The 11,360-nt window shown below is 35.9% G+C and overlaps 1 protein-coding gene across 3 annotated transcripts in view; it reads right to left on the bottom strand.

Moving 5' to 3' along the window:
- Nucleotides 1-1,410: 1,410 nt before the first annotated feature.
- RABGEF1 (RAB guanine nucleotide exchange factor (GEF) 1) overlaps nt 1,411-11,360 on the bottom strand; it is a 12,415-nt gene continuing 2,465 nt past the window's right edge. Inside the window, exons 2-10 of one of the 3 annotated variants that reach the window (XM_009700554.1) lie at nt 11,000-11,166; nt 10,099-10,218; nt 7,917-7,937; nt 6,839-7,005; nt 5,194-5,275; nt 4,255-4,387; nt 3,759-3,850; nt 3,132-3,388; nt 1,411-2,082 (exon numbers count right to left, since the gene is read on the bottom strand). In XM_009700554.1, coding sequence (XP_009698856.1) covers nt 1,684-2,082; nt 3,132-3,388; nt 3,759-3,850; nt 4,255-4,387; nt 5,194-5,275; nt 6,839-7,005; nt 7,917-7,937; nt 10,099-10,218; nt 11,000-11,166 — 1,438 coding nt within the window. In that variant the 3' untranslated portion in view covers nt 1,411-1,683. Of the gene's footprint in view, nt 2,083-3,131; nt 3,389-3,758; nt 3,851-4,254; nt 4,388-5,193; nt 5,276-6,838; nt 7,009-7,916; nt 7,938-10,098; nt 10,219-10,999; nt 11,167-11,360 lie in introns of all 3 variants that reach the window. The other 2 variants (XM_009700555.1, XM_009700556.1) reach the window with 2 other exon arrangements.

The raw sequence follows: 11,360 nt of genomic DNA, 5'->3' as shown, positions 1-11,360 counted from the left end.
TAAAGAAAATAAAGACTTTACCGTATTATTTACTGCAAGCACTGGTCAGATTCTAAGCAATTTGGGCGCAGTGACACATGGATACATTAAATAATCTAATTTCTTGTGATCATCCAATTAGCTCATTGCTTCACCTCAGCAGTGGAGTTTTGGGTAACTGGTTATCTCTGAAACACTAGGAATGCATAGTTCATAAGGCTAAATACATTTGACAAAAAGGGACAAATCACAGTTGTGGTCTGAAATTATTGCAGTGCAAATTTAAAATAGCAGTGTTTTTAAAGCAGTGGAACGTAATAAAGAGGTAGGTACTTTCCTCCTTGATGGTAAGAATTCAACATTGCTTAAAAGTAGTTCAAGCTAAGTAGCTTTATGTTAGATATCTCAGGTACACAAACAGGTCATGGCAGACTGGATTAACTGGAAGATATTTAAAATGATATATAAAATGTTTCACTGGCATAAAAAAGTTATATTGCAAGAGGTTACTTTTTGCGGAGTGAGCTATTATTGTTGAAACACACCGATCTAAACTTTCGGTGACATAAAGCCATATTTACCTTGATGTTCAACGCTTTAGCAAGGTAAGTCCCTTTGCTAAAGAGGGTCGCTAAATATCAGAAGACTGATATTTTGTGAAAATAAAGTGCACTTTTCTGCTCAGAGCAATGGCTCATGCTTCTTCTAAAAAGCAGCCTCTAATTATATGAACTTATTTATCTACCAGGATTGTCAAAAAAGCAATCAAGACCTAGCCCACTGATGGAAATTACTAGGCGATACCAGAAAAGAAAGCCACTTTTGGTGCAACTCTTGCACTATCTCCTCCCCTCCCCCTTTTTGTTCCACACTATGCAATTTTTAATACAAATATTTCTTCCTAGTTCTGAAGCCTGGCTCAACATTCTCTTCAAAAGTAGTAATATCAGCACTTATATGCACCACTGAAGGCTATCAGGTGTACTGACAAAGCAGAGAGAACGTTTACATGAAGAAATGTCATATTTTTAAATAGCACTTTTTTTTTTTTACAGAGCAGATTGAGATGAGTGTCAAGTTTTCAAATCATTACAACAATATCCTCACTGACTGTAATTCATCAGTTATACCATCCTGCTTACTGAAACATTAACAGTGTACTTGCCTTTATACTGCAACGTGATTTAACTGAAAGGTGCTAAAATGAACACTTTTGTATCATTTCCACTCATACACAAGATGTCATGCACAGTTGAGACATTAGATTTTATATCTATTTACAATTTTACATATTTTACAATATATATTTAATCTTTACAGCTACAGAATAAATTCAGACTAACATTGGTACCTTTCAAGTTTCTGCTGGAACTTGAATTCAAGTTAAACTAATTATTAAAAACAAGTAAGTGCATGCCTAGAAGGAAGCTTTCAGGAAAGATGTAAATGGACTAGTGTTGCTTAAAAATTACACCAGTTTGTGTAGAAAATTTAAATTCATTTCAAAACCCCCACAAAAGCCTAATAGAAATCTACCTGACTAAAATAAATACAATTCATTACACTTAACAAAAAAAAAAATGTACCTTTAAAAATGTACTGATTTAAGCTCATCTGATTTCTAGCCTTAAATTTACTTCCCTTCCCAAGTAGCAGATAGTACTAGGTAAGGATAATGATGCGTTTCAAAGTTAACACTGATAATTATCCTGCATAAACCTGAGGCTGCAGTGGTGGGGGCAGCTTGTCGTTCTCCACATTTTCAGAGTCAATAGCTGCTAAGGCTTGATTTTTTGGTTTTATTTCTAATGGATATTTCTCAACAATATCTTGGACTTCCTTTGTAATTCCATCAGTCCAATCTATTAGGTCTTTCTCAAGCTTCTTGGCTTCACTGACAATTCTTTCCTGTCTCTCATTCAACTGAGATAGGAGGTCTAAGTTTTTATACATTTGCTTAACACCCAGGCACACATCAGGTGAAAAACTGTCAGATTCTTGCTTCTTCGGGGATGTCTGACCAGTCATAAAACGATCAAAATCTTCTTGGCTTAGGTTTAAAGACTGAGCATCCAGTTTTTCAATGAAGGCCACAGCACAGCACTACAAACAAAACAGACAGTAAGTATCACTGCAAGCTACAGGTTGGAATGTATGTGTTCTATTTTTTACCCTACTGTTATAGACCAGTAACTGATTATTGTATTAAATGCCTCAAGAAATCGCTCCTAAAGAGTTTTTCCAGAAGCTAACTATATCAGACAGTTCATACGCCTCTTTCCTCTCCCCGAAGTTTGAAGAAGTCAAAAACTGGGAGAACAATACAGGAAATCTCCACTTCAGCTGAATAGTGGTACATGTACTGGATGGAACACTGGATAACGTACATTACAAACCTCAGGGTCACTGCATTTTGGAGGTGAGAGAACAGAAAGAACATGACAACTAGACAAGAGCACTATATTAATATTTACTAATCAGATCAGCAGAGATCTGCTACGCTCTACTCATTTTCTGAAGGAAGGAATGTCAAATGCCCATCTTACCTTGTGGATGCTCTCCTACTGAAAGTACTTTTTAACATCCCAAGCATTTAATTCAACTACATATTTTCCCTCAAGAATTGCTTTATGATGAAATGCAGAGCAGCCAGGTTCATAATCATAATTTCTTCTAATATAAACAAGCACACCAATAAATGCCTCCTGTAGAAGCTTTAAAAAGCCTGTTCACCTCCACACATTAATGGCCTAATTCTGCACTCCTTTCAAGAGATAAACTCTCATGGGCTTAAATGGGGAATTTCGCATCTGTAACATCTGCACAGTCCAAACTCAGGATTTTAGGAACAGAAAGTACTTATGTCCTTACAGGATAAAAATATACCCAACTCTTAGAATCTGACTATTCAAATAAAGGGTTTAATATTATAAAGAAATCAAAGCACTGTCTGGTTTGGAAAGCAGAGAAGGAAGACAGAGGAGATATAAAACAGAAGAGCTTGCTGTACTTTGAGTAACCTCAACCACTATTTGAAGATTAGTTTTAGTTTTCCTTCTACGTTATGCTGTGTTTGCCTTTACTGGATATTCCCACATCCAAATAAAAGACAATCTTGTTGTATAAAACTTCAACATTATTCCTGCACTTACCAGATTGGTAAAATAGTAGCCATCTTCTCCCGTCATCAACCTGCTTGGATTACAGAAGCGTGTTATATACTGGATGTTAGACTGCAGACGGGGTGGGTTTCCCTTCAAAACAATGTATATAAGTGTTGGAAGAAAGTCATCAGCAGAAGCTGGTTCATTTTTTGTGATTTTAATAGCATTAAATATATGCTTGCTGCACTTGGTGATGCATGCTAATTTATCACGAGGGACACGCTTTGAATCCATTTCGATTATATCTGTAAGATAAAAAAGTTCTCAAATCATTAAGACCATATTGATCAGACACCTGAATGAGTAGGAGACTTACTGAACAATACTACTATTGCATCTTTTTTATCTGCGGTACTTGCTGTTCCATAAAAGTATCTGTTTATTCAACCTTCTCTTGGTTCAGTTCAAGTATTTCAAATAGATGAGGTAAGCGTAAACACTTCTCTGGTAGAAAAATTATTCCCGCTTCACAGATGATGTATTTGTGTCCAATACCACAAAGACTACTGCAAATCTAAAAGCCTGGACCCCTTTCTGATGACAGCAGAAAATAATCTTTATGAGCAAGAGATATGAAATTTAAAGCTGTAAATGTAAACTTCATCATTCACAAACCTGTAATTGCTTTTACAACCATATCGGAGACTTCTGGAATTTCTTCATTGACAGGAACACACAGCATTTGTGGAGTTACCCAGTGCAAAGCCCTATGACAAGGAAAAAAAAAAAAAGTTAAACTGTTCTGTACCAGTAACATTCAGGTGTCTGAAACCAGCTGCTTCTCGAATTCAAGGCACAAGGAGTGCTTTGTGTAAATGAGGCACTAGTCCAGTCATAAGCTAGTTTATTCCACTGAGGTAATTTATTTCCAGAAAAAATATGTTTTTTTGCTATAATCTAACAAAAGCAAACCAATTAGTTTTCTTAGCATAGTAGCTTTCATTATTCATCCTATTAATTCCTTCTGTTTCTTAAATAAAGTGTTTTTAACTCTTTCTAGTTAAAAAGCTTGCCATTTTTGTGTGCACAGCAAAATATTTTTAACATGCTTCATTCAGAGTTCGTTTACAGGACTGTGGATTACTCAATTATTTTTCTTTAGAAGACTTACCTGATTCTCTTCTGGACAGCAAGATCTTTCTTCTCATCATCAGTTGTTTCAGGGCAAAAGACATATTTATACTGTCGAGTCATAATGTATTTTTCAATCTGATCCATCGCTTTCTCAACTTTTTCAGGCGGCACTGAAAGGTACAAATCCCACCCCCCATACAGTAAATAGAAGTATTCCATGGTTTTTTTGAAGATTTAATACTTTGGTCCTAATATCACCAAATCAGTGCTGCTGACTTGAACCAACCTGAGTTAATAAATAATGGATATACTTGGAGTATTTTCACTCTCTGCAGCAGAAGTAAAAATATAATGGTAAGAACATCATAGTGACATGCCAAAGTAAGTACATCCATAGGTTCAAAATAAAGGACATTCCTTTAGCACATTCAACACACAAATCAGGTTCAGCTGCTTGTAGCTTACAAGAGTATATTCTCAAAAATACAGCCTTTGAGAATAAATCCAGTAAGGTCTTCCAAATCCTCTGTTCCTGTTTATGTCTCAAAAAAAATCCCTGGCTATGTTTAAGCAGTGCCACTTACATACCAGGGACATAAAAGCAGTCTGCAACAGAAACACTCCCCTCTCACTGGCCTCCTGTGCATTACAGTGTAACGTAAGGCTCACAGCCTGTTAATTGGGTTGAGGCTACACATTCAACTTCAGTTTTAAACAAATAGTATTGAATTTAAAACAAGACGTGAAAACAACTGATTCACATTTAACTGTGAGTTTAAGAAAAACCTGTAAAAGCAAATAATTTAGACTGCAAAACTTTATAGAACTAGTAGTTCTAACTATGGTACAAGAATTTGTTAGCAACATTTCTGAAAGCTGGTTAGGAATGCTTCGGTTTTACTTGAAAATGCAAGAGGCTTTATCCTCAAATAATTTATTTTTCAGCAGTAAGATGTGAGGAAGAGGAACCTGATACCTTTCCAACGTGTCTGTAATTTCTCTGCTACATTTTGATAGAAGTCCTGGGCACATTCAGATTGCTCCTCAATACTTAAGTCCTGTAACAGAAAACTGATTAAGTGTGCAAGTGTGGAAGAAATGGCAGCAATGCCTCTGATGTTTTGCTTTTGTTTAAGGAAAGTGTCCAGCTGCAGTAATAGTCTGAGAATGCAAATGTATCCTCAGAGGTGTTTATGTTGGCTAAATTATATTCAAAAATATAAGAAACCAAGACATACTGGCTCTTCAACATGTGAAAGACTTACGTTTATTTACTCAACAGATGTACATTAGCAGTGGAATTGGACAGGTGCAATGCCATTTTCCCTAGACACATCCCTGAGTAACAGTGACAAAGTAACATAAACTATTAAGCAGCACGCTTGCTCCCAATTTTCTCTTTTTAAAAGATGACATACAGTATATCAAAAAACCAAGAACTTAAATCATAATTTGAAAGAATAGCTATACAGTAAACGCTTCTAATGATAAAGTTACTATGAAATATATTCACAATGTTATTTGTGAAACATCATTGTCTTTTGAGCATTAACTGAGCTACTGAAGAACATAACAGAGTTTTGAAGGGTTAAAATTAACTTCACCCATCAAGTCACTTTTCACCATTAAATGGCAGCATAAAACAATATATTAAAAAAAAAAAAAATGGAGAGAACTTAATTTCTGAATTCTCTAAAGCCAAAAACTAGACAGTTACCCTGAATACATCTCAGGCTGGTTTATGTGTAGTAGCAAACTGTGTATTTTGAGAAAGACTTCTTTTTGACTAGCACAAACTATCAAAGAAGTAGAAAATGAGAGTACCTCCAGTGTTTATAACCAATAATAACAACACACTATCTTCACAAACTCTATGCTTGGAATGAATCAGTTCTAAAAGAAAAAAAGAACTTCAGTATGTTTTCAAAGTGGAGGGCATGTACGGTTCCAACAGAACTGCCTTTAATTTCCAGTCCAATTTGAGGATATAATTTGAGTAACTACATATTAAATAGGACAGGTAAGGGAAGAAGAAGGGAAAAAAAAACAACAGTGTGTTGAATACTGACTCATTTCAACCATAGATGGCACTACAGACACATTAATATTTCAAGAACATTAAATTTTTTTATGGAGAATGAAGACGTAACCCTTATTCTATATTACAAAAAAAGCACAGTCAAATTCCTCTTCCCCAAACAAAAGGAGACGTGTGGTTTGATACTGTATTATCTTTATAACTTTTTAGACTTAAGATATCTAAAAACTCATTAAGTGATACATTATAATTTCCACAAGTCATATTTATCTAGAAAATTGTTTGTTCAACGGACTAATTTATGTGGGATTTATTCAGAAGTAGTTCATTTGGGATGCAAAGGAAAGTTCTCTCAAGATACCCGAGATGCTGGGGTTGGAGGGTTACTTTGGTCACATACCATACCAAAAAGCAAGGCATTCAGAATCTAAGACTGCCACTAGATCTTCATTTGACTAAGTATATCAGCTGAAGACTCCTGTATACAACATATGAAGACCAAACTGCTGGAAGAAGTGTAACATTTTCTCCAGCTCTCCCTGATTTTCTTATTTTATTTATGTAAAAGACATGCAAAACTTACCCTTTTATGATTCATTGTGTCCAAAAATAGTTTACATTGCTTATAGATATCTTGTCCAGGCTTATGATATGTCTTGAGAAATTCTATGAATTCCTTGGATACTCGATCTGTCTCGATGCTAGCCTGCCTGTTTATAGAAGGGCTGGGAGCCTTGGCTTCTTGGATCTCTGCTGGGAAAATTTGGGCACATCAGATTAGCTTTTTTACACCGATGGTTGAATTCAGGAAGCATTTAATGTGTCTTAAAACTTCAGGTTGTTTTTTTTTCAACTGTGCAGACGAATGAGCATTTCTCAAGCTTTACCAGTGAAATGCTGGATATTACTAAACAGAACTCTAGGAAATCAAGTATTCCACTGAAGTGAAACATTTATAGCCACACACCCATTTACACTAATGGCCTTTTTATATTAGCAAATCACTGTAACATGGGTTTGCTTTCAGGTTTCTTACATTTTCATTCCCAGGTAAGGTATCTTCTTATAAGATCAAGGCTTCCAGATGGGATTCTGCAGCAGTTTAAGATAATGGAGTTGTCTCTTTTCCATTCTCCCTCACTTTTATATTCCTGCTCCTTTGCTTGCACCAACACAAGTATTTATTCAACTGGCTCATGAACTAACTCAGGGAGTAGTAGTTTGGGGCAGTCCTAGTCAGAAATCAGTGTTTCTTATGGGGTTATTTTTCAGCTTGATCAGCTCCCCAAGCTGGTTTCCCACCAGGTTACAGGAGCAGCGGCAGCAGCACAAAACAAGGAAGAGCAGCATGAGGTTGGTGTAAACGCATCAGCCCTTCTTTGCTAGGCAGCAGATGTCACCGAATCACACCTGCAGTGCAAATGAGAACTTGGCCATTTGTGTTTCAGCAAGAGCAGAAGCACCAAGTCTGTTCAAGGAAGAATTTGCTTGGCACTCAAGAAGGAGGGAGGAACACAGACTGCACACAGCACTGGATGCAAGTTTATATAGCTGCAACCACGGGGTTTTTTCCACACAAACACATCTGACTTTCCAAGGTATACGTTGCAAGTTCATTGTACTGATCCAATACCTTCACTACCCAAGTTTAGTTCACCCACCTTTCAATTTGCCAGCCAACACTGTTCAAAATGAAGGATTGAATAGAGATTATGTAAATGAACATGAACAAAAGCAAGCAGCAGAAAGACAGAAAACATGAAAATATTGACGGTCAACATGATACAAGCGTATCTTTCAATCTGAAAATACTAACATGCACAACAAAAAAATCCTTGTTTCAGTAAGCACACATGCAGAACTCCAAAATAAAAGGAAATAAATGGGATTAGCGTATTTAAGTTGGTATGTTTAATTTGGACTTTGAGGTAGTTTATCGGGGTTTTTTTTGTTCGTTTGTGGTTATTTGCTTTTAAAGAGATCCAGCACTATAGTAAATTGAAAGCTGTATGATCCAGTGACTAACAAGCACTGATCATCTGACCAACGCACAAGACTTGTTCGGACCTCTACACTTCAGCATAACCCTCCCTGGATAATAATTTGGTCAGGTACCATTAAAACATTTATGGTATGTAAGTGATAACAATGGAAAAGGTTTGCAAATATTTAAATTCCAACTGTAGCAATGAAGATAGAAAGTGTAAATCAACCTCCTTTCTAGTTACACGAGAACCCTTTTCCAGAGAGGATTTCCTCCAGTCTTCTTTACACCTAAGATTCAAAGCAGAATGCCTGTACAGTATTCAAGCTGAACAGCAACCCTTATTATATGTTGATCTAAATTTTTCACCTTTAATATTACATAACCAGTAAGCAGAAAGTATAGTCTTGAAATAACAAAACAAAGAAAGCAGATCCACTTTTGAAAGGGTAGAATTATAAGATTTTTTTTTCCCATGACTAATTACTGACTTAATTTCAAAGAACAGTTGAAGATTTATTTACTTATTCCAACACTGAGTTCACTGTATTATAAAAATAATGAACCTCATTCCGCTTTTTGATTTTAAGGAATATGAATATGATTTTTTCAGTCACAAATTTAAAACACATTATTTTTTAGTTACTAGAGAGATGTAGTCAACTGAGGCAGATTACTGTTAATGTAGGCATTAAAAAAATTGAATGTTAGGATGAACTGTCTTTTTAATAAGTTACACCAAGAACTACATGTAGTCTCTCAGAAATATTGCAGCTTCATTAATCTCCATGTTGAAATCCTGATTAAAGGAAAATGAATTTATACACTACACACTGATTACTAAGGACTTCAGGAACAAACGTACTTTCACCAACAAAACACTTTTAGCTTTGTCATGTACTCTAAAAGAACTAAATCTGACTAGAAAGAAGCTGATGACAGAAAAGAAATTCCATTTGAACAAGTTAAAGAGAACCTAGTAGAGGAGATACGCCAAAATGAGAAGAAAGAGTATGAGGAGAGTTAAGAAAGGATCACCTTTACAAAGAATAAACACTATTAATATTAAAATCTTTCTCAATGCATTCTACAAAAATGCTAGTTATCACAGCAGAACATTAGCACTCCAGTGATTCACTATGGTTGTGCCATGGTCGTGGATCTGAGTTCAAGCAAAGAATACAAAAAAATGGTTCGTCATTAGGTGTACTATGCACACCCATTCACCTTCTTTATATAATTTGCAAAATAAAGAATGGTACATCTTCAAATTTCTTTAGTCAGCAGAACATGTCAGAAGTGCAAACAAATAACATAGGACAAGATGCTAAAGCTGTTTACATCAAGGGTTTTGGTGTCCTTTTGGTTTAAATGAAACCAGTATGTCTTCTCTTCATATGAAATTGTCATCTTGATTAATATAACAAACATCTGGAGATGTCTTGAGAACGCAGAAGTTCTTAAAGTGTGAACTATTAAATTGAAGTAGTTTCAACTTATAATCAGATTTATAATGGCAACTTGGAATTATTTTTTGATAAAAATATGAAGCAGCACAAGATCTAGCTACTTCTTACAAAACTCTTATTTTTTTGAAACTGCATAATCCTTCAGATGTCACACTAAGGTAGAGCTCAAAGAAGCTTCAGCTTTATCCCTATATTCTCCCTACCAAAAAGCAAAGAACTGGTTTAGATTCAAGTCCACCTCAAGATGCTGGACTTGCCTTTTTTGTCATCTTCATATTCAACAGCACAAATTATAACTGGCACAACCCTAGTTTGTATTTCGCAAAGCCCAACTAAGAAGTAAGCTTACTAAAATCAAGCAGACAGCTTGCTGAAGCTGTACTGCATTACCTTCAGTAGGGGAAGCCAGTTCCCAGGAGGGAGTAAAAATCTCCTTCAGATCCCTGAGAATGTTATCAGCATTTCGCTCCCTCCCAAGCTGTCCTTGCTTAACGATTTTCTCTTGAGCCACTGAAACAAATGCAAAAGCAAGCAAGATACCAAGAGCAGGAGCACGTCAGGAGAGATGGTGAAGGGGATAAAAAAAAGAAAATACGGAAAGTGAGAAAGATGAGCGTAAAAAAAACTTTTTAAGACACAGCTGAATGCCTCATTTAGCCAGCTGCTGCCCATGCACCAAGACAAATTCTAAGATGAAATTCAGGCATATTTAGGATTTCTTATTAAGGAAATGCATTGTCTATAAGGCTAAGACACATTAATGTTGCTCTTTCTTCTGAAATGCCTCCTCTAGAGTCTAGCATTTTCCAGTTTTTGCTCATGTAAGCTATTGTTATGCAAAGACATCAGTGCCATTAATCATTCTTACTTGTAACCTTCAAGTCCTGAATGACAGTATTACACTACAGCTGACTCACGAATCTACTAAGAATGTGTGTCATACGAACAAGATACTTCCACTCAGCAACGCATTAGGAGACCACCACCAGGCATACATTTACAATACACTTCAGTGGAAGGAATCCTGTGTTACCAACACAAACACGGCCACAGGTTTAGAAGTGAACTGTTGTGTTTAAAAGATTGTTTGACATTACCCAAAATCTCACATTTTTCTGTGTTTTCAGTAAGACTTAACATATAGCAATCGCTCTCCAGAAGCGTAATTATTCCAACGTTTTAAAGTCAAGTCACAGAGCACTACTCTGCCTTTTAGTATAATACATCTATCAAAAATATTTTTTAACGTAACATGTTGTACAGAATGATTAAAAGCAAAGGAGAAAGTTACCCTTCTTAGCTCCTGTTCTGGAAGAAGCAGTGAAGAACTTCTTCACAGTAGTGACCTTTCGTGTTTTCTCATTGGTTTTCTTTTCTTCAAATTTTGAAAAGGTCAGTGACTGTGCCCCTTGGGTACTCTGACTACTGGCATACGCTTCTTCCTCCTCACGTTGAAGCCTGGAATTAGAAAAATTTAGGTCTAATTTAAGTGCTTAAAACCAGTACAAATAAGCTAATTTCCTGTGCAATAAATTAATTACTTATTTGACATTTTAATTCTTCTCTATGCCCATCTTCACTTCTTGCTTCCTACCACATCTCCCTTCACTACATTACATCCAATCTTTCCATGTTGCAACAGTGCAAGTCAG

This window comes from Cariama cristata, unplaced genomic scaffold, assembly GCF_000690535.1.
Source record: "Cariama cristata isolate BGI_N322 unplaced genomic scaffold, ASM69053v1 scaffold32285, whole genome shotgun sequence".
Classification (NCBI taxonomy): Eukaryota; Metazoa; Chordata; class Aves; order Cariamiformes; family Cariamidae; genus Cariama; species Cariama cristata.
Note: the sequence above shows the minus strand (reverse complement) of the source record. Positions and strands in the feature narration are given on the sequence as shown.